The following is a 23361-nucleotide window of genomic DNA, read 5'->3' as shown; positions in this document are numbered from 1 at the left end:
TTTTTGCAATTTTTGTCTTTATGGTTACTCAAAATGCTAATAAAAATCATAGCACATGATTCCCGATCAAATCGCATGTTTTGAGTACTCTAACCCTAACACAGTAGCAGGCACTAATATATCCCATATTGAAAACATATTATCCACGAAAATGTAATTATCTGCATTGCCACTTGCATTTCAACAAGCAGCAACAGCATAATGACAACCTGTATAACTGCTGCACAAGACACGTGTCGACATGAGCAGTTTTTCCATGTAATTTTATTTCCAAAAAAAGCAGTCAGAGAGAAGAAAAACAAGCCAGTCAAGTACAACAAAACAAATCCCACAAAGGGATGAAAAAACAACAACAAAAAAACCCCAACATAAAAGCCGATAACAACAGAAGGCCTGATGATATATATATACAACAGCAGACATCTTTTTGGTGTTGCGGGTACCAGTGAATCACTTGACAGACTCGCGGTATTCTTCACGTAATGTCAAAACAAGTTAGAAAATAAGTGTTTTCTTCTTTTTCTTTAATGGGCAGAGAAGGTTCTAAAAGTCATCTAAGGCACACAGAGCCTCCCCAGAAAAGAAAAGAGAGATAATGGGGGGGTTAACATCAGTCAGAGAAACTTGTGCAACAGTTGCTCAACAATACATTCCAGCAAGAACAACAACAATCTGGCATGTGATTTTCTCTGAGAGGCATACGGGACGACGGCGGTCGTCCAAAAAACACTGAAACAGGTTATGCACTTTGATTAGAAAACACACACCATGGATTCATTTGTGCCCAATTATTGACATTTTTAAAAACTCTTCATAATTCATTTTTACCACGTCTGTATTTACATGTACAATACCTTTTTAAACAATATCTCAATACAAAATACCTCTGTACATCTTCATTTGTTTACCATTTAGTTACAAAATATGACTTTCACATTGAGTTACATTTATTTATTTAATTTTTATTTTTTTGTGTTTCCAAAACTGTCACCGAACTTATATCATAGTATGCTGAGCTGTGTGAAGTAATTATCGAGAGCACGGTGGCACTTTAAAGTTAAAAGATTAAAAAAAAACTAAACTAAATTGTCCTTTGCAGCCTCAGCCCAGGAAACAGCGTCGATTTTTTTTTCAGAGGGTATGAGTGATAGTGTTTATAATAGACACATCCGACAGAGAGGGAAGGTGAACTTGACATTAATGAACAGTAATGTCTCCTAATTAGCCAGAAAAAAAACAGCCACTCAGCTGGAGTGATGGATAAACAATGTTGACGATCACAGATTGAAGTCCTAATTGGCTTTGGATAAACCTTATTTCAAACTCAAGACAGATGTGCAAACCGTACGCACGCATTGTTCCGGATGTGTTGTGGCACCGTGTCACACTCAGTGGGGGGGGGGGGGGAATGAACTGGCTCAAATGTCCACAGATTGTCTTGATGGCAGAAAATGTGTTTAAAATGACGTCGATTTGAAAAGGTGCCACGGACCCGGCTCTAATAAACCATGTTTTTAGCAGTCAAGTCACAATATAATAATACTCACTTTTATTTATACATTATTGTCACAGCATGAAGATCACTACCACTTGTTATCATTCTCAAACGGGAACTGAAAAACACCAAAAAGAGATAGGAAAAATAAACAAAAAAACACACAGATTCTCCTTCAATTCCAACATTATCTTGTGTTTGCTTGTGAGGAGTGTTTTTTATTTTTTTGTGTGTGTATCGGACCTCTGACCTCTGAGGACAGAGTGGCTTCCTCTTATGATGCACTTTGCAAAAACAGCCATGTAAGAAACCAAGACAAGGAAATCTATTCAGACAGGACAACACTGACAAACACACAGGTGCGGGCCATAAAAAGGTGTCGTATAAGTTTGGGGTTGTTGGCCTTTGTAAATAAAGGCGGCTTTCTTTACAAAAAAATATTTATCATGCTGCCCAAGCAGCGTCGCAGTTATTTAGTCACTGACTAAAAATATCAGTATTAATATAAACTTAGAAATAAATAGCGACTCATGGACTCATCCCCAGCAACCATTCATACTATTTTTTTTGAGACTTCTTATAGAATTATTTACAACATAAAGAAAAGGTAAATAAAAATAATTAAAAAAAAGATGACATTGAATTCAAGGATGGGGAATTTTAAGGTCAGCTTGAGATTGTTGTTTCAAGTTTGAGGCAGTTTGGTAAAAAACAAGCAAACAAACAAACAAACAAACAAACGAACCAACAAAATAAAAAGCTGTTCTATCTTTGTCTTTTTTTCGCCTGTCACAACATCTGGGTTTGATAAACGAAAACTACACTATGTTACGTCTTAAAATACTGACTCTAGAACAATGAATGTGTCTACATGTTCTATTGTTATCTAAATATTTGTAATGATGCTGGAAAAAGGCCTCTGTATTTGCATTTTCTTCTTCTTTTCCACATTTACGATATGTGACAGGCAGCAGATGGCGAGCGCAGCCACAACAGCTCCGCAATCGCAATCTGGCACTGAACTCAATGAAGTTGTGCTGTTACTGATTTATTCGACTAATTTACAAACTGAGTCAGTGACCTATCAGAAAAACTCAGAGATTTAAAGAAAGTGGCTTTAATTACACTGCAATTTGTGTCGTTTCTCAGTAACTTGTAAATTTGCTTTCAGCGTTTTTGAGAGTTATCAAAATAATCTTTTTTTCTTCCGACCGTTTGGATTCATGTGAACACACAGATATCAGCTCATTTTGTTCTTTGTCGACGTAAAAAGTCAAGGAGGCACATTGGCCTCCTCAAACACGTCTTACAGCTAAGGCCTTATTGCAGCAGATCTCGCTCTGCTACCAGTGTTGACAATCCAGGACCACTGCTCCCCCACACAGGGCTTTACAAGCTGACTTTATAATTCATTCAGCAGCAAAATAGGTGTTCAAAAAAATTGCAACATTTGATCACAGTTAAAACTCAGCCATGATTAGAAAAATAAATACAGTGAGAAACTGAAATCGCAAAGCCAGCATAATCCCCTAAATGGAGGAATCCCACGGGAGGAAGTGAAAATCATTCTTAAACAGCCTTCCCCGCCCTGAAAATCCACTTTTTATTTAGTTTTATTCTCCCAAAAGAGAGGAGGAATTTCCTCCCCCCCCAGGTTGCAACAAATGCTTTGAATAAATAAAAAATCAACAGTGACTCTCCTGTGCCGTGGCCTCCTGTCCAGCTGGAGGCCTCACTGCTACCTGATGCGCCCGTCTGCTCTCGGTGCTCTGAGCTGGGATTTGGGGTCAGGGCTCTGGGAGCTCCACGGGTTCTTGGCGCAGGCCTGCATCACAGGACAGGCTGTAGGGCCAACGGAGCAGACGTCGGCCGCTTCCCACAGCTCGCCCACCAGGCTGTCTACCCAGCGCTCCAGCTCCAGGCCAGTCAGGGCTGCGTTCCTCTTGGCCTGCTCTACGTAGCCCAGGCTGACAGGGATGTTGAGCACTGGGTTGAGGCCGTGGAAACTTTGCTCCATGTAGCTGTTCTTTGCCGGCCCGTTGTGCAGCTTCACAGTGTCCTCTGGAGAAACGTGGGCAGAAGAAGAAGAAGGAGCAGAGGGCAGAGCAAAGGGGAAGAGACACATGATGTGTTAATTATCAGTGGTCAAACAGTCAAAGGAGAATTGCAGAATGGGAAAAAAAGGACAGATGAGATAACAAAGCAATAAACATGATATGCTTGATTATTATCTGAAAAGCTTTAACTGGTTGCTAATGTGCTTGGATTGATTTCTTTCTTTTTGGCTGCACTCCCTAAATCCCAGTCCTTGATGTGGTTTGTCAAGTCACTGCAATGCTGACTTTCTGGACACAGTCAGAAAAATACCCAGACGCACACTCATTCTTGCCATGACGGTCAAACTCTGCAGGAAGACAGGAATCTGTAGACAAAACGTCTCCTTGAAACACCTTCTCCACCCTGAGAGCCAGGGAAGCTATAAATTCCTCACAGCTTCTCTAACTGGGGCTCGAGCCGTCCCTTCTAAGTGTGGCAGTGGAACACAAACTCCCTCGCACCCACGTGTTTGCAGACATCAGCGCTTTTCATGCGCCGGTGACAGAAAGATGCAGCCAGACGTGTGGCAAGGCGATGCTTAACTCATGCTTTGAGGGAGACGTGTGTGTGTGTTATGAAAGTCTTTTGCATGTTGTGTAGAGTTGTGTGTGTGTGTGCATATGTGTGTGTGTCTGCTGCTGCCAATGCTGGCGGAAAGCCACGCCATTAAGTTTTACTTGCACTGCATGTAGGAGGTGAACCGGTTGCCAGACATGCCAGTAAATTACAGGAGGGTGGATTAAGCAGCACACACACACACACACACACACACACACACACACACAAAAACAGGTCTGCTCAGCTATTCCTCTAAAGACCCTCACCCTGCATTCAGTATGTTTACATGCACAGTTTAATGGAGGTAAGGCCATAGTCTGACTAAGACAGACATTTGGACAACTTGTGTATACATGCGGTGGAAAAACATAAATTTATTGGCCGTGTACGTCTGACTCCGCCTCCGCAGTGGCGCCGTATCTGTTTACGTCACAGAAAAACAAACGGCAAACAACGAGACGGACGGTGAGATGTACCGCGCTGTGGTTCTGTATGTTTCGGACCTGCTGTAAATGTTAATCGTGATAGCGCATGGCTCTTGTGGTTGCTGGGTTGAAGAAAGGAAGAAAGACTCCAAGTCTGACTCCAGTCCGACAAAGTGTATACATGCAGGAGTAATCGGACTATGAATCGCATTATCCAGGTATATTAGTCCAATCAAGATTGGCTTGATTTTATTCGGACTAACGTGTTCACATGACATGAAGAAAACCAAACTATTGTCTTAGTCTGACTAAAATCGGACTATTAACATGCATGTAAATGCACTGGTTAATAACCAGTTAACGCCTAACCTTAACCTCAACCCGAACCACAATTCAAACCTTAGACCTATACTTAACCAGTTCTGCCTCATTAGGACCAGGGTTTGGTCTCCGTGAGGACAACTGGTCCTGACAAGGTTTGTGTTACACACACACACCATGAAAATGTACCCTGTTCTACTATTGGGATGAAACCCTAAACCATATATTAAAAGGGACATTCTCTGTTTGCCAGCTGGGGACAACCTGGAAGTAAGAACACATTGAACAGCCACCAGGGGGCGACTCCACTGCTTACAAAAATGACTCCATTTGAATTGAAGTCTATGGTAAAATGAGCCTACCTCATAATGGTCTCATCTAGTTTCATTTCATTCCTCTTCAATAGAACATGATGTCAATTTTGTTCACGATGTCCCCATTTAGAGGAAACTAGACGCTGTGAAGTGCGTCACATCATTATGAGTGGACAATAGTGTGATTGACAGCCGGTGTCGTCCAAAAGGAGCCTGGCTGTAGGTGACATTTGCAAAACGTCAACATGGCGAGGGTTCAAATTGCAAATCTTGAGTTCAAATTCAGGTTTGGGTTCTGAGGAGTTCTGACGACTTCTCTGATGTTATAATTGTGTAGTTCTAACTAAGAGTTTACTTTAGCTCAATTACAAAACTGGAATACTTCTATCATAATAGTGTTGCCTCTGACGTTGCTTTACTTCACTCTTCCCTTTCAACAGAAACGGAACATTACAACCGTCATAAACGTAGGATTTATCTCCGCTGCACGCCACTGCGTTAGTTTTAGCGACGCGCCTATAAAACAGGCAACTGACACTTCTGATCCTACAAGTGAGCTACAGCGCAGCTGGGAAGACAGTTGATTAGACAGGTGACGAGGAGATACATCAGCCCCCGACGCCTTCGGGCAGAATTAAATGAGAAGCCAGAGCCGAGTTTTGTAATGCAGATGAACCTAAACACCCATAAACTAGTGATTCATATTTAATGCTCATTGCTTATATCACACAGCTCCACTGAGACTCAGGCTAAAGACAACGGCTCTAACTTTATTTGTTGTTTCTCCTCATCATTAAAGCGGCTCAGGGAGATTATTAAATGGAGAAAGACGTGATTATGCGGGAGCTAAACGTCCTCAACTCTCATGTGACTTTCCGAGCAAACTGGCTGCTTATGGACGAGTACAATCAAGCCCTGCCCCTTATCCATGCTGACTGATTGACTTAATTGTGTCACTGTTTTTGGAGGGCTAAGTGTTCTGTTGTTTAACATTCTGTTTAGTATGTATGAGCAGCTCGCTGGGTTATTAGGGCTGACTTTATGACAAACAACCAGGGTCTGCGGAGGCCCAGAGGCTTGATTAGAAAGGGCATCGATGCAAACACAAGGCTCTGGAGCGTGTGTGTGTGCGTGTGTGAGGTTGTATCTTTGTGAGGACTTTTCTTGAGTTCAGACCTTGCGGAGTAAGGTACCAGAACATTGTAGACGTCCGGTGTGGTGTGTATTTCTTTGCATTTCCATCAGGAATAATAATAACCATTAATAACCATTTTTGGCACCCTTGCCTTGGGGCTACAAAAGTGAAATTGTCCAGTAAGGTCAGGGTGGAATTAGACCAGCTCGCGGCCATCGGGCACAGCCCACACCCCATCTACCAAGTAAAGGTACTGTTTTCAGTCGAAATGCAAGCCTGATTCAGGGCTTCAAGTTCCCATGAAAGATAAACATTTAACATAAAGTACAGAAAACAGTTATTTCATGTTTTGTTGAACTACAATGTTGTAGGAACTGACCTAAGGTTGCCAACTTCCTGATAAGAAAATAAGAAAATAAGGAATAAATGGGGATACATTGTCAGCTACATTACATTTCCCCCACACACAACACACTATTGCAAGTCTTACTGTTAATACAATAGTATTTCAATGTAAAAAATCAATATAATCATTTTGTTATATGTTTTGCAATCTTTTTTTGTCGCCTGAGCAGTATATCCTTCTGTCACCATTTTACCTTTACATCTCTCTGCATCTCCGTTGCTATGACACACAACTAAAAAGTGCCCATTTTCTGTTGGATAGTGATGAATGACAGACAGATGGAGCGGGCCTGACAGCAGGAGGGACGGTTTTTATTTTCCCCCTCATACAAATCGTGCAATCTTCATTAGCGGATTAATCTGTAATTTTTTTCTGTCATGTTTTTGCGCTGACTTGATTAGTTAAGAATAAGGAACAGAAGGACGTGCATTCCTTATCTGTTCAATACGGAACGCGTCTTTTAGCTTTCAAATACAGAACAAATCCTTATTTTACTGAACGGTTGGACATGGTGCAAAAGTGAAATCCCACACCAACAGACATGAAGGATTTTGTTTTCTCTACATAGTTTACACAGTGATTGACAGTGATCTCCCACTCCTCCCCGCCCTCGAGCCATAATTTGACTTTAAGTTTGTGTTCATTTTTTTAGCACAACAATGCAGTCATGATTACACAGTTACACCAGTTTGGTGCTTGTACATGCTGGTGAAGGAAATAAATATTTCTCTGTCCATTCGCTCTGGGACTGACTATTTTCTGAGTCACCTTTGTGTCGCTTAGTTACTCGTGACGTAGCCAAATCAGATGAGAGCCGTTGAGACTCAGTTGCTCTTCTTAAAATAGCTCATAGGTGAGTTTTATCATCAAGTCGGCTTCATTTACAGAGAGCTTGACTGGGCCTGACCTACAGTGGCCACACGGTGGTATAGTGGGGCCTTTTTGCATGGAGTTTGCATGTTCACCCCGTGTGTGCTCGGGTTCTCTCCGGGTTCTCCGGCTTCCTCCCACAGTCCAAAAACATGCAATGTGGGGATTAGGTAAATTGGACACTCTAAATTGACCATAGGAGTGAGTGTGAGAGTGAAAGGTTGTTTGTCTCTGTCTATCTGTGTGTGGCCCTGTGAGGGACTGGCGAACTGTCCAGGGTGTACCCCGCCTATGGCCCGATGTAGCTGAGATTGGCACAGCACCCCCCGCGACCCTCTGGTGGAGGACAAAGCGGTAGATGATGACTGATTGATGACTGACCTACAGTGTCACATCACAGTGAACGCAATACTGTTGGTGTCAGTACTGAGATTGTAAGCTGAATATAACCTTTGTCTCACACAACGCAACACCACTGTGTATGTGTGTATGCAAGCTCTGCATTTAGCAGTTATAACGTCCTGAAAACAAACAGCACAAAGCTGATGGTTTTTAAATGCTGTGTTGTGACTGTGTCAGAAAGGTGTAAATTCAATGTGATTAATTACTGGGTCAAAACATTAGCTATAAATTACAAGTTAATTTTATTTAAGCAACAGTAAATAAGTATAATTACTAGGGATGGGACGATACCACTTTTTTTGTGTTCGATACCGATATCACAAAATCGAGTATCTACCGATACAAATATTAGTCCGATACAGTCATTTTAGACTTTTAGACTATTTATGAACGTAGGACGCTGTTAACAACACATTTGTGCTGAGTCTTTTCAAAGACATAATTCTCCAACTGAGTAACAAATACTGTTCTCCCAAAAAGAAGAAACAAACAGCCCATACATGACTCAGCTAAAATGGTTTTGCTGATTTACATTTCTGTGCATAGTGAAGAGTGTGATATATAGGATTTTTGGATCGTATGGAATTTTAAAATTGTATCTTTCCAATATTTTATTCTGTGATTTTGACCAGTTTGGAACCAGTACCAATTCCCATCCCTAATAATTACCAAAATGCATCAACTAAATGTACTTGTATTGTTTTTTACCTACATATATACACATCAATTTGATGTAAGATGGAAGAAGATCATATAATTATACAGTATATTGATAAATGTTTTTCTCTGCAAAAACAAAAACATTGTTCGGTGCATGAAGAAATGTTTTATTTATCTAAACTGTGTCCAATTTAGTTTTATTCCTTTGCCTCCTTGCTGATCATACAGGTCAGGTCAACCTTTTTATTTTAATTTGTTTTATTTATTTATACAAATTTTACTCTGAAATATACCTAAGTGCAGTTTTGAAATAAATGTAGTTCTATGTTCTTTTTTTTTTTGTTGAACTGCACAGTGTCGATCAGTGTAGTGAAACATGTGACACATTGGGAATCTTCTGTAAAGGCACAGCACAGCCATGTTCTACACATGTACATATACCACAGTCAGTTATCATTTAAGATGCTGAAGATTTCTCACCTTGACGTATGGGCTGGCGTTTGTGGTGGGTCAGCGGCGCAATAAGGAATTTCATCTCCGCCACAGGACTCCAGTGGTGCAGGATGCGGACGCTCCACACTCCGGGTCGCAGCGGCTGGTTCAGCGGCGGGCGATAGTGAGTGTACTCGGCGCTGGCGTCGATCAGGATGTCATAGGTGGCTGCGATGACGTTGGTGGGGTCGATCCACACGACTGTGACGGTGACGTTGGGCCCCTTACTCCACTTCTGCATGCCCACCGTCTCATCCATGGGCCCCATTAAGCCACCGAAGTTCCTGAACATGCGTTCCTTGGCGTCCCACTCTGTACCGATCTGACAGCGGAGAGAGAGAGCACAGGGACAGAGAGTGAGTGACAGAATGTGGGTAAGAACATAAACATGAGGGGAAGCAGAAGCACCAGATCAGTATCTGTAAATTCGCTCCTACTGCCGACTGTAGATAGTGCACAGAGATCATAAATAAATAACACTGTGTTTCACCATACTATTGAGATTACCAACATCTACAAGGAATTATCATGGGAAATTATCTTCCGCATGCATTTTTTATCAAACAGCACCACACGCCAGCCCAGTCCTCAATACAGGCGTTACATAAGCCTTTAATGTGCACATGCTGACAAGCCCGATTGTTTCATTCTGCACATTTGAGTCAATTTGTCCAATGTTAACTGGTATTTTTTTTGACAAAAAAACTGGCTTAGGAAGACTAATGACTTGAACCCAACAGTATCCCAGCATCCCTTTGTGCTTCAGCTCAATAGAAGGAGAGATGAGAGGCAATGACCACCAGTGTCCAGTGTGAATAGCAATAGTCCATAACAGAAAGTACAATGATGACAATTACAACCTGACCTCAGACAGAGGCGGCGATTATAAATGACCACAAACCTTTTTTTTTTTTTAAAGAAATCAGAGTCAACAAAAAGACTAACATCCGTCCTGAGCGACGCTCGGATTACAGGCAGATCACGCCAAGTGCAGATCGTGTCTTCAGATATGAGCACAGAAACCACATTCGGTGGTGGTTTCAGGATGTGACCGCATTCTTGAGCTGAATGCAATCCATCCTCAGGACAGATTAGACACCCCCTCTTATTTTCAGCAGTTATTTCTTTTTACACAAATCAACATTTACATGTTATTTTATTTGCAGCCACAGCCTCAATATTAACCCTGATCGACACATGAGTTACATCTGCATTTGCTGTGTCTCTGCAACATACACACACACACACACAACTGGTGATTTATGAGACATACAGCATGGTGCCTCTGGCTGAGGAATAGGGAACCCGCCGCCAGCCTGTAACACATAGGAGGACTATCAGAGGAATAATGAGCCAATCTAAGATAATACATATTGCACGCTTACATAAACGTTTAAAGTAAGTGCACAAGTTTGACGGATTGTTAGTTTGACTCAACTGCGAATCGCCAGCTGTGTAATTCTAATCTAAGCCTATGGTTTGACGATGGAAAACTGATTCTAACCTGTGGCAAAGACGCGTGAGCTGAATTTAAATAAAGCAGAGAAGAGAAAAAGGTACATAAATGTCATTTTATGTCATCATTACAGTGAAGACTGTAATTCAATAGGTGTGATCTGTGTGTGTGTGTGTTGAAGTGCGGAGAATGGAAACCTATGTGGTATGGAAAATGAGACACACGCAGTGATCCAGATTGATGGCGGAGACGGTGATGGAAGGGGAGCAAAAGTGCACACACACACACACACACACACACAAACACACACAAACAGGAACACGCTGACAGTGAACGATGTCTGGTGTATTGGCAGAAATGTGAGAGGAACGGCGGCTTTAGGAAGCGCTCATCCTCACAATGGCGGTTGATTAACACGCCCCGCCGCACGATCAATGGCTGACTGGAACTGACTCTGTATCACATCCTCTGAGAATTGAGATCGCGATGCAAAGTATAAATAGACACAACTTGAAAATAAATAAGACGCACAGAGAGACGCGTGCGCGTCTTAACCATCCATAAAACGCACCTCACTTTCCACTCAATTACTGAACTGACCTCTGCCATTTCTGCCCCTTGGCATTGGTCCTTTTCTCTTTAAATCACTAATCAACTCCCTTGTCTGGCACCTCTGGAGCTCATTGCTTTATTCAAGGCTAACACACTGGCACACATTACATCCTCAATTGATTGGCAGCACTCTTGTTCTAAGCTGAAAGAAATGAAGGGAGTATTGACAGATGAATCTCACTGTAATCCACTGCAGACGCTCAACTAACGCCAGAGTTGTGAGAGGGAGATTCTCACAGCATTCACACAGCATTCCCCAGAGACCTGCTGCTAGTTCATGTCTGTACAATAATTGGCAACATGCACCACCTATGAGCAGCACGAATTATGCACGACCAGTGCAGCCGACAGGAGGGCGGCGTCCAAGCTCGTCTCTCTCTCTCTCTCTCTCTACACTGACGCGCACACACGAGTTAATCAGGCTCACACACGAGGTGTTCAATGGCTGTTTTGCCACACAAGCAAAACTCAATCCTAATCCTCATCGCTACAGAAAAAGGTGTAAAACACATGCCACCATACATAACTATTGACAGGTTGGGTTTTAGCTACATTGACAGAGTTTAACGCTCATGCCAGAGGTATCACTCTCTGGGAGATTACTTTCGAGGTAACAAAGGAAGAAAGTCTGCCTTCCACTATGAAAGTGGGTCAAACAGGGATTAACTTGTGGCCCGTTTCAGCCGCGGCGTATATCTTACGATGACCTCCACTCTTAACCTGTCGTTTGCTGCCTTTACCCAATGAGCTTTAGCTTAAGACCAATAACCAATAACCTTTTCGGTGCTCACCAAGTCAGAGGCTTATGACCTTCTTTCACTTACAGCAACTACAGTATACTTAGAGTAACATGCTCCTGTGAAACGAATGCTGATCCAAACTCACTGTGACCTCTACACTCCCACTTTCCCCCCTCTTTTCTGTGTTACTCTGGCACTAACAGGGGTTTCCTCATACTTTCCACTCACTCACTTTGATTAATCAGAGTTTCCTCTCATCAACATCAGCGACTAACAACCGTTGTTTGTTAAAACTCATTAACATTTTCTGTGGAAAACCCCAAAAAGAAACAAGGGAAAAGAAAACACATCAGTTGTAATAGATAATTATTGCGATGAAATGTCTGAAAAAATCTTTGCTGCTGAAAGACTGTTGAAGAAAACAGTTAATTTAGGTTTAAGTTAGACCATCTTTTTCCTATATTAATACACATTTCATTAACTGCCTATTTTCCCATCTCACGTTATAGAAAACATTAAATGCTCCCAACTTGTATTTCACGTTTTTTCCATTTCTTCCACCTGACCCTGCAACCTCATAAACTGTTTCTATCGCTGGCTCGCCGGCGCCTATAGTCTGACATCTGGAGGTCAGTTTGATCAGGCAGTTTTGTGGACAGTCCCCGTCTGCATCTGTCCGTGCTTAAAACCAGAGGGCATGAATGTTCCTTCAAACTCTGTATGGAAGCTTATTATTGGCACTTTTTGTGAGGGGTAATCAAAAACAGGTGTTCGCCAGCAGCATTAGAGAACTTTAGAGGCTCCCCGGGGCAACATATCACGACTCAGGGTCTATGGGTAAGATGCATGGCTGCTTGTTAATGCACTGTGGAGAGATGGACCAAGGAAGGGAGGATGGAGAACAGAGTGCACAAAAGTAGATTCCTTCATGTTTGTGCGTCAAAACATACCAAAATAGATCGTTTTTGATCTATTTTCAGGAAAAACATTTATTTGGTTTATTGTCAAGGGCGAAATATGAGAATATTATTATCAACTTCATATCTAAAACCAGCTCCAGGTTGCTTAGCTTAACATACACTGGTGAAAAAACGTCACTTAAAACTGTGAAATCACATTCTTTCCTGTTCTCTTTCAGGTTTATAAGACAATATATAGGGGTCAGATTCATGTTTTAAGCATGTTGATTAAATGGTACATTAAATATCATAACGTAAACATTCAATTATTGGGTTTCAACTGAGCAATTTCTTAGATTACAGCATCATATGTTGCAGGTGTCGTCGCCCACTGTACTCTACTGTATATCCTCCTCCACAGAGTGATCGGGGTACACATTATATGTTACACACCGTGGTGGAGCGAGGACTAAACCATCAGTCAAAGCCAGTCATTCTACTGTATAAGATTTACCCAACGCAGCATAATATACTTCTCAATGTCAAATCTGACTTGAGGTGAAATACTAATTTTAACTGTGCCGGCTGTAAGTGGTCCTTCACTAAATCATGCTGTAAAAAGGCCCATAAAGGCAGCTGAGAGGCAGCAGTCGAGTGCAGAAGAAAGACCCATCTGTCTTCCTATATATCTGAACGAGGACAGGAAACACGCTGTTAACCCAGCCATATGGTTTATCTACCAAAATCCAGCATAAAGCCTTAATGTAACGGGTCATATCTGCAAAGTTGACAAAAAGTACAGAGCTGCCGCAGCAGCTGTCTTGTTTAAGCTGTTTCTGCTCTTGGTTTTTGACTGACAGACGGACTGACTGACTGGAATGACTGACAGCCATTCCACAGTGCCAGACAGCAATGGCTTCCTTTGAGCTAGGCATCCAGATAAAAGCCACAGCTCATATTGCTTCTCTGTCACTCACGGTTTCATAACATAGAAGCACAAACAGGGCTTAGTGAGACGCAGTCCTATGGAGAATGAGCATATGGAGGCCTTTTGAGTTCACGCTAAAGCCTCTTTCACACTCCATTTTGTGGGTTTTTGTCAACCTGGGTAAACCGAGCTCAGTGACAATATTAAAGTCATTACTCTTTTGTATGATCTACTCTTTTACTTTACTCCCTCACTCAAACTCCAAGGCGAGAGAATTACTTTAGTGCAAATAAAGAATATTGAGTGCTGTCACAAGTTGCTAACAGCTATGCTAACAGCTGGAGCATCTTAGCGTTACCGAAACTGAAGCAGAATAAGATCAGTTGCGTTCCCACTGATCAAAACTACGTCCATGCACAGGACAGGGTTCCTACACCTTGGTTGACATTCAATTCAAGGACTTTTTAAGCACTTTCCAGGACGAATTTCATCAAATTCAAGGACCAAATGTGCTGACACAGCTTCAGATGGGAGGGCAACTTGTAAGCGCTGCTTTGCCCATGGGGTCTACTTTTATTGATTTGCAGCACGCTCCGCATCAGGACAAGTGATTGTCCTTGGGCTCTTGGTTCAAGTCAGTCTTTGTAATTACAACTTGACATTTGTTCTGCGTAGGCCTAGTCTACGTACATGGCGTTGTAAGAAAGGTGGGAGATAATTACCTAAACTAACTTAACTTCTTTCTTGCACAAAGTTCTAGCATTTTCAATGACCCATGAGAGCATTCCAAGGACCCATGGGAAACTTGGCAGGATTAGACAGGTTTTTTGACCAGTGGGAGTGGGGTATATGACTCTGTAGAAGAAGGTCAAACAGGGATTTTGTGTGTGTGAGCATGTGTGTGAGACGGTGCTCCAAAGGCATGAACAAATTCATTCACAAATCTGCTGACATGTCTGCCTCCCACAAAACAGCTCATGATAAACCCGAGTAAAAGCACAATTTACATTCCCTCAGTTAATTTTGTCCCTTTTAAGAAGACACTTGGTGGCTGTCACATCACAACCCAGTGGCTGTATCCTAAACAGGCCTTGTGGTAAACAGAAACACAGATTAACATAACAAGACAATCAAGGGAAGCATTCCAGTGTGAAGGTGAGAAGACGTTCTATTAAGAAACAACAAATAAGCAGCACAGGACGCGCTCATCCCTATAAACTTAGATGAATTCAATCAATTTACATTTTACAAGGCCATTACAGGCACCATTTTAAATGTGTGGAGACGCAGCACTATGAGTCTTGGCAAGGTCGCCATGGCAATGAATATAAGGTCACCATGGCAATGAGCTGTATATCTCACCTCTAATTATGTGCTGAATAGCTGTGTTTTTCCTGTGTGGTGCTTTGGGTTTTAATGGAACTCATTTCCTGATGCTGGCAACCGCTGACTGATTGTTCTGTGACTCTTGCCAAATGTGTGACTTAAATGTAAATTAAATAAATGCTACGCCACACAAGCCAATATGCTGACTCACCTCAGCAAACTGCAACCTGCTGAATGCGCTGGTTGGAGGAGTGGTGATCCTGAAGTTCTTCTTGGGTGCCACCCAGGTCTCCATGGTCTCCAGCTTGCTCGTGGCCAGGTTGGTGGCATGGTGTTGGATCAGGTAGCCCTGGAACTGGTCTGATAGGAAGTAGAGATGCACTGACACCGGGTGGCCCATGGGGAAATACCTGGGAGAGCATCCAGAGAGTGAGAATTCGTTAGCACACCTGACAGCGGCGGACGTACCTGCTGGTGTACAATGTGGTGCTTTCAGGGCCAATTGAGTAAAAGGAGAAGAATATCTAGCACTGGAAATGCTAATGTAGCTGAATGCTAGTGTACTCTCACAGTAAAGGTGAGATGGAAGTCAATGTGTTCTGGGTGTGGCACGTCGGACAAACAGACCCACAGTTGGTGAAACGGATGTTATCATTCAGCACGTTTCCATGCACGAGCCATTTATCCGTTGGGGAATCGATTGATTGAATGTGTCTGGTGATCTCCCCCTTACAGCTTGTCAGAATTGGGCGTTTTCATGTTGACCCATTACATAACAAACCAACACAATCTTAGCCGGTGGCTAATTGGGACAATATCGAGCATGTATCTCACGTAGTCTTCTTGCCATCCATACATAAACAAATTAAATTCTTTGAGCAGACAGAGCATATAATCTGGATTTTGCCATGTTTTCCTCGTGCTGGCGTTCATCATATTTCAGTCAGACTAACATGTTTACATGTATTTTTATGTCCGTTTTTAGTCAGACTAAGACAACAGTTAGATTTCTCTAACGTCATGCACTGACTCCTTCACACCTCTTTCCTCTCTCCCACTCTCTCTGCTGTTTCCTCCCTCTTCTTTGTCGGTCTAAGCATCAGGTTTACGTGGGCAGAGTTTTTCTTCTTTCGCATGGTAACCAAAAATGGTAAAATGCTGTGAGAGAATGGCAATGCAAGCAAGGCCCAAACTATTTTTATTTCAAAGCAATTACACACTTACACATACCTCCGTGTAGTATATTCAATTTCTGCCAGTAAACCCTCTTAAATGTTGCACACTGGACCTATCAGTGTGGCTTGTTGTGTGACCACACTTGGACACTTGGGGCTTTTAATTATTTCTATGCCCACACATGACTATAGCAGTAGATCAAACATGTGTAATGGGCTGGTGAACACTTAATTAAAGCACAAGTATCTTTGAAAAGTAAATAACAAACTTCTTCCGCGCTAATTATCGCTTTCCAGTGCGTTTGGGTGCTGCAGCATTTGCTGACGTTCTGAAGTGGAACGGACGGTTTTAAAAAGACACAAGACAGTGGAGACCACAGCAATCTGCCAGCTCCAGACAATTACACACAACAGTCAGGACTGACACGCACACGCGCGCACACACACGACTCCACATATCGCAAGTCTGCTGAACAAAGTTGAACTGGGTCATCCAGTCAGCTGAAGCCAAATGAAGGTCTTGCCCCTATGATTAGTCTGTTGTTTGCTGTTGTTTGTGTGTGCGTGTGTGTGTTGCTTCATAAGTGGCAGGGGGCTGGCCCTCGAGGCAGCCAGCAACAGTGAGATCTGGAAAAGCCGAAAAGGAGTCCAGTGTGGGCACTGCTGGGAAACACACCACAGCTGCTCCCTGCACACTCACCCCCCCCCACACACACACACACCCATGATTTCTCATCCTTCGTCTCTTGTACTTCCTTCAGCTTCCTCCTCTCAAACACACAAACACATGCAAACCCTGCTCACACACTCCCTGCTCCTCAGTGCCTATGTCCTCATCAGTATTCTACTAAAGGACCAGGAGTCAACCCGTCCCAGTAAATGCTACCCTGACAAGCAGAACAGCAAATATTTACTCCCAAAAGGATAGCGGTGCACACTCCCTCCTCCCGTGATGCTGGTTTCTGTGTCTTTCTCTCTTTCTCGTCTCTGTTCTCCCATTTGCATTTTCCACATTGCACCTCTCCTCTCCTCTCCTCTCCTCTCCTTTCCTTTCCTCTCCTACCCTCTCCTCCTCATCCCTTGGCTGTCATTCCCTCCTGCCTTGTGTTTCCCAAAAGAGATGTGGTGTGGATGCCAGTGTGCGAGGCTGGGAAAAGGGGCCAAGGCGTAGCATTGCACAGAAGCTCCATTCAGACCTTTACGCCACAGTCTTAGTCAGAGAGGCGTCTTAAAAAGCCAAATATCCCCCCCCCCCCCCCTCTCTCTCTCTCTCGCTCTCTCTCTGTGGCCTTTTCCTCCTCTCCTTTGCTGCTGCCTCACACTGGGACAAACCCATCCATCTGTTAGTAACATGTCTAAATTCTGAACGCACACACGGAAAAAACAACAACAACTGTTTTGTTGGATCATCAGGAGCACGTTGCTGAAACGATCCCACAGTGGAGTCAATGCCGTTTTAACACAGTTTCCATGAAGGTAGGATTTATTGCACTTGCGATAAATTGATGTTGCATTACGATGCATTAGTGCTGAGATAGGTGTTACTATAAAAGGACAACTACACACACACACACACAGAGCGAAGGTAGGATGCCAGATGAAGACTAATTTGCTGTGACTCGTTATCATCATCTGGTTTTAATTTCTTGGCTTCATCAGACAAATTCCAAATCAATACAACAAAAATAACCTTGTGAACTCACATCACACACACACACACACACACACACACAGTGTGTATTAATTAATGGGCCTATAAACAAGACTGTGGCTAAAGTAGAAGAAAATCACCGGGCTCTTTTTTAGTTTCTATTTCTCCTCTTTGCTCAGCGTCATATCAATATGTAATTGATATAAAAGTAGATTATTAGTCATGTTTTCACACAATTACGATCGTGTATTTCTCAGGTCGTCACTGCAGCATTACCAACATTATTATATCAACTTTTTAACATCCTATACGCCTCACGCAAAATAGACATTTTGACCACATTATTTAATTTGCCTCAGTTTGGCGACATTTGTGCCACCATTTAAATCGACTCACAAAGGCACTTATCTGAAAAAGGTAAAGAGTAAATAACTCCTTAACTGTAACCACTGCACTTAAGTTTATGATCCAATACGTGGATCTTATCTCCTCATTGCCATAAATGAAAAACGGTAACACCACAAAGTACACTCAGTCAGAAGACGGCTTTGCAGTGTCGAGATAAACTCTTTAAGGACATTTACAACAAACTCTCTAAACTGTAGAAATAAAAAAGAGAGTTTATTCATTGTTAGCGCTGCCATAAGCTTCTCGATCAATAAGCTCCATTTCCTTGTGTTGTGTTGAGTACACACATACGGATTATAGCTTATCCAAAAGTTAGTTAAGTATATTTATGTATTGGGGAATTAAGAGGAGCTTGTTTGTTTAAAAAGTATGAAAATGTGTTTATAATTTTGAATAAAGTTTCGTTATTGGTTTATTATAGGTGAAACATATATGTAGAACCTCAAACTAGGTACAACTGAGTAATATCTTAGTTTATGCTCGATTAAATCTACAATAAATTAAAACATATGTGAAGTAAAACCACATTAAGACATCACTCTTGACCTGAACTTGTACCTCAATGGCTTTGTATACAGAGACACGTCAACACGATCTCTCTGGCACAAACACTCGCACGCACAAACCTTCCTTTATATGTATATACATACTGTACATGGGCGCACATCATTTTTCAATTTCCCTGCTTCGTGACCTTTCGCCTCGCCGACATTTAAAAGAGCTTCATGTAAACATTAAAGACTTGATTTGCTCGCGAGGTTTGTTTGTTTGGAAATGTTTCTCCTCACAGTTTCATTTCCTGGCAGTGGCACAAACACACACAAACACACACGCACACACACGCACGTATAGTACGCACATTTCCCATGGTCTGCTCTCGCTCGCTCTCTTTAACAGATGCACTGCATGAATAGAAACAGCTGTAATGGATGGATGTTTTGAGGTCTGACAAATGAAAACATGCTTCCTTTCTCTGCTTGGCTTTACCCACAGGACACAATTCTTTTTTTTGTAGGGGGGGGAGGAGGGATACTTGTCACCCCCACTTAACAGGGATCAAACCGTCTCAGCTGACACATGATGATAGGTTTTGTGTTGCCTTTTGCTTCACAAAAAGTGTGAGACACATTTCTGTCGGCGGATCTGCGAGACTTTCATGAGCAGAACAAACAGCAGACCTGGCAGCTTGATGACCACCGACGTAACGCCACCGCATTTGTCATCATTTAACCGCTTCCCTTAAGTGGAGAAAAGTCAAATTGCTTTTTGTTGTCTTGAAAAGACTCCCTTTTTTTTCCCTTCTTTCTATTGTAATGTGTTTCTTTGTTCAGCGGAGGTGCTTTTTACGAGCCGCGCAGACATTCCCGTCACCTTAATTAGCAGTTCTCACCTCTGCTTCCTGTTTAAAACAAAGCATATTTATTTAGTCTCAAGTTTGATTTTTTTTAACCACTCCGCATCGGAGGTTCATCGCCGTGCATGTAAATGAAAGGAACCTAAAAAAATGCTCCCGCAGCAGCTGCTACTGAAAGATACATGCCGCGGAAACGCCTGCTGCAGTGCATCGAGCTGAAATGTTCCATTCGGCGATTAAAATATGAAAGCGCAGTGTGGTTTTCCCCCTTTTCATTTTAACCACATATGTTAACAGCACTCAGGAATTCATACATTTCCACTAATAACACAGTGGCCTGAAGGGACAGCTTTCAACACTCTGACCTATATAACCTCATTATCTCAGGGATAAATTGACAGAGTAAGATATCCTGTTACAAAATGAATAGCATTACCCAGAGTTCCCTGTTGCTTTCCTTGTCATCGTGTTTCCATGACATGCGATTACAGGCGTAGACATCAACATAGACACAAAAGCCTTTTATAAGTGTTGTGGTTTCTTGCGCCAACACAGCTGTGAGTGGTTTCTTACACCGAGAACAGGGCAGTGCACCTGTAGGTGGAGGTGCACGCAGGTGTGCCGCGTGACGACGGACACGCGCAGAGTCAAACAGAATCAAAAAGCCAGGGTGTATTTGCATGTGAGCAACAAAACAAACCTGCAGCTGTGATCCTTCGGGTTCCCCTGCAGAGAGGCGGCCGCTCTGGCCAGGCCCAGCCGCGAGAAGGAGTGGTAGTACGTGAGCCGCGTGTCCGATAGGCTGGCCGCGCCGTCAGACTCGTCATACATGTTCTCCCAGTATGAGTTCAGCGCCGGCGTTCCCTGGGGAAGGGGTCCAAACAAGTAGGTGTCCAGCTGGTTCACTATCTCCTGGTTGACACTGGCTTCAAACTTCCTTGCAAAGAAGGTGGGTCGCACCGTTTGCTGCGGAGGGAGAGTGGAACGGAGGGAGGGAGGGGTGACATTAAACATCAAACGATTCAAATGGGATGTGACGAGTGAGCTGACTAGAGAGTAGAAAATTGTTCAAATTGAGAGTAGAGCCGAGGTTGATGGCAGGCAGCAGATAAAAAGGGAGGTAAATATTTCCCAGTGATTGAATTATTATGCACATTAAATCAGATTGACTTCCTCCTCAGTCTTGCACAACATAAGGCGCATACTGTGTGAACTAGGTGTTGAGAATAATCAGAAAGAATCAAATATATCAACTATTACGTTACCCACAATGCATGACCAGCAACACCTCCGTTGATGTCTCAGGTGTGTTCGGGTGCTCGGAGCTTTTCCTCACGTCTTTATTTCAGTGGCTTTGGTTTTCACACATTTCTCTCACATCTGCACCGCTTGGCTTTTCTTTTCTTTTCTTTTTTAATTAACTAGATAAATGTGCGCCTTCAGGGCTCTAGAAATTATTCTAATTAAAGAATATGTGTAATTGGGGGTGGGAAGGATCCAGTATGGTTAACATATTAAAACTCACAAGTACAGTCTGAAAGTTTACGACCCACTACTTAGTATAATTTCGGTCATGACCATACACAGCCTGCATTGTTTGAACGGATTATCAAGGGAACGACTCGTGAGAAGGAGAAGAAAAGTTACTGTTCATTTTCAGAACTCAATTCTTTGTTATTACTATTACAGAGCAGAGTGTCAAAGGGAGAAAATATGAGAGCTGGTGAAAACAACTGGTGAAGTGGGAGACGTCTTAAAAAGTTAATGACAGAACACTTGAATTTTACTGGGACTGCAGGTCACTTTAGGCATCCGTCACAAGAATTACACCCAGTGTCAAGAGGTCTAAAAACAGTTAAGACCTGGGTTTAAATTGATGTTCTGATCAGTGGAAATGTGCATAAATTGCATTCACTCCCGGGTAAAATATCTCTGCAGTGTGTGTGTGTTTTTTTTATCGGCTTCAGCTCCAATCAGCATCAGTGGGAACCCAAGACTTATCAAGTAAAAATGCTAATTTCTTCTTCGTCTGCCTTCCTGCTTCATTCCCAGTGCTCCAACGCTTTGACATCCTTTCATTTACTGGCCGAGAACTTGGGACACAGTGCTCAATATTTTATTTATTTCACCAATCGGATCAGTTAAATGATGGATTAAAAGATGAACCGAGTTAAAGTGGTAAAAAAATGGTAATTGGTGTAACGGTGTCATCAAGTTCCATGATGGTGCTTTTCTTCTTTTTTGATTAAATGTGTTTTTCTGGCTCATTCGTGACAATTCACCCATGTGTTATATTGTGTAGAAGAAAAAAACACCACATGGCAGATCAACCGCTGCCAATACCTGATCGTTTCAGTCCTTACACTTGAATGTATGATTTTCTCTGACCTGTCCTTTTTCTGTGTTTGTCCATCGATGCATCATCTGTTTCCTCACCCTGTCTTGCCTCCCCCTCTCCACCCATCTCTTTCTCACCCTCTCATCTCCCACACTGTTGCATACATGGTTGATGATGGCGCATCACGGAATTTGCCGCCTCTTCAGCTTGGCATACGCACAAAGAACATCTCCTCAGTCCCAGTCACAAAACCCTTTTCACTGATAGTCACCCTGCTTCAAACACCATGGTGCTATTTGCTAAAAAAAACAAAAAAAACCCCAGAGACCTAATGAAGCTGCGGCACAGACTTCACTAGTTTCTCAGGCTGCTGTGGCGACTGTGAGATACTGCGGTACCACATGATGCATTAGTTCTAGATTTCGAATGAAAAAGAGGTTTTGTTTGTACACAGTGCCAGACCTCGTGTGACCTGACACGTCCTCTAGCAGCTTTCTGAAAGCAGCAACCTGTCAAAGCCTGTTTCTCTAACAGATTTCCCAACTGCACCCCGTGTTACTTCACAATGATGCACTAATACACAAAGCACACCACCACTTTTCCCTCCCCACAGTAACTCCCACACCCATGAGTGCACTTCAAAATCACCATGTGGGAAATCCAGCAGTCGTACCTTGACTTGTCGCCCACTTTAATTGTCTGTATCTTTCCCTCTGCTCCAGTTCAAAGGGAAGCGCATGAGCTCAATGGGATATTAAGACCTATTAATACTGGCTTGACTGGTTTCTGGAAAGGCTGCTTTGTTCCCAGGGATGAACTTCATTGGTACCAGGGTGCCAGCCAGACCCAGAAGCAGAGCCAAGGACCTGTGGTAATGTGTTGGCATTGAACTGCCAGAGACTGAGGCGAGACAGATGGCAGACAGGTCCGGTCAGGGGAGATCTGAGGTCAGCGCGGCGACTTTGACTGGTATGTGAAGGACAGAAGAGGCCAAATGAGGCTCAGGACTGTGGCAGATATTTTACTGTGGCAGAATTCTTTCAATTTGTCTCGCAGCTTTTACTTCACATTAAAAGTCAAACTGTGATACGGACTTCCTCTGGGGTCCCGGAGTTACTGCCAGCCACTCACTTTCACTTTGAGGAGCTAACTAACCTTAGTTTCCCCCCTCAAACCCACGGCAAAGAAAAAAAGAAAAAAAAAAAGGATCTAACTACTCGTAATTTTATTTTTTCCCCTTTCAGGGTCACACTAACAGAGACATAATTTAGCACGTCGTGATTCTGAAAGCTATGGGAA

General features: G+C 42.7%; 1 protein-coding gene across 1 annotated transcript in view; it reads right to left on the bottom strand.

Moving 5' to 3' along the window:
- Positions 1–247: 247 nt before the first annotated feature.
- Positions 248–23361, bottom strand: part of LOC131466996 (xylosyltransferase 1-like) — an 87136-nt gene continuing 64022 nt past the window's right edge. Inside the window, exons 8-11 of the mRNA XM_058640655.1 lie at positions 20425–20690; positions 15348–15546; positions 9164–9497; positions 248–3556 (exon numbers count right to left, since the gene is read on the bottom strand). Coding sequence (XP_058496638.1) covers positions 3234–3556; positions 9164–9497; positions 15348–15546; positions 20425–20690 — 1122 coding nt within the window. The 3' untranslated portion in view covers positions 248–3233. The remainder of the gene's footprint in view (positions 3557–9163; positions 9498–15347; positions 15547–20424; positions 20691–23361) is intronic.

The sequence above is a fragment of the Solea solea genome, chromosome 10, assembly GCF_958295425.1.
Source record: "Solea solea chromosome 10, fSolSol10.1, whole genome shotgun sequence".
Lineage (NCBI taxonomy): Eukaryota > Metazoa > Chordata > Actinopteri > Pleuronectiformes > Soleidae > Solea > Solea solea.
Note: the sequence above shows the minus strand (reverse complement) of the source record. Positions and strands in the feature narration are given on the sequence as shown.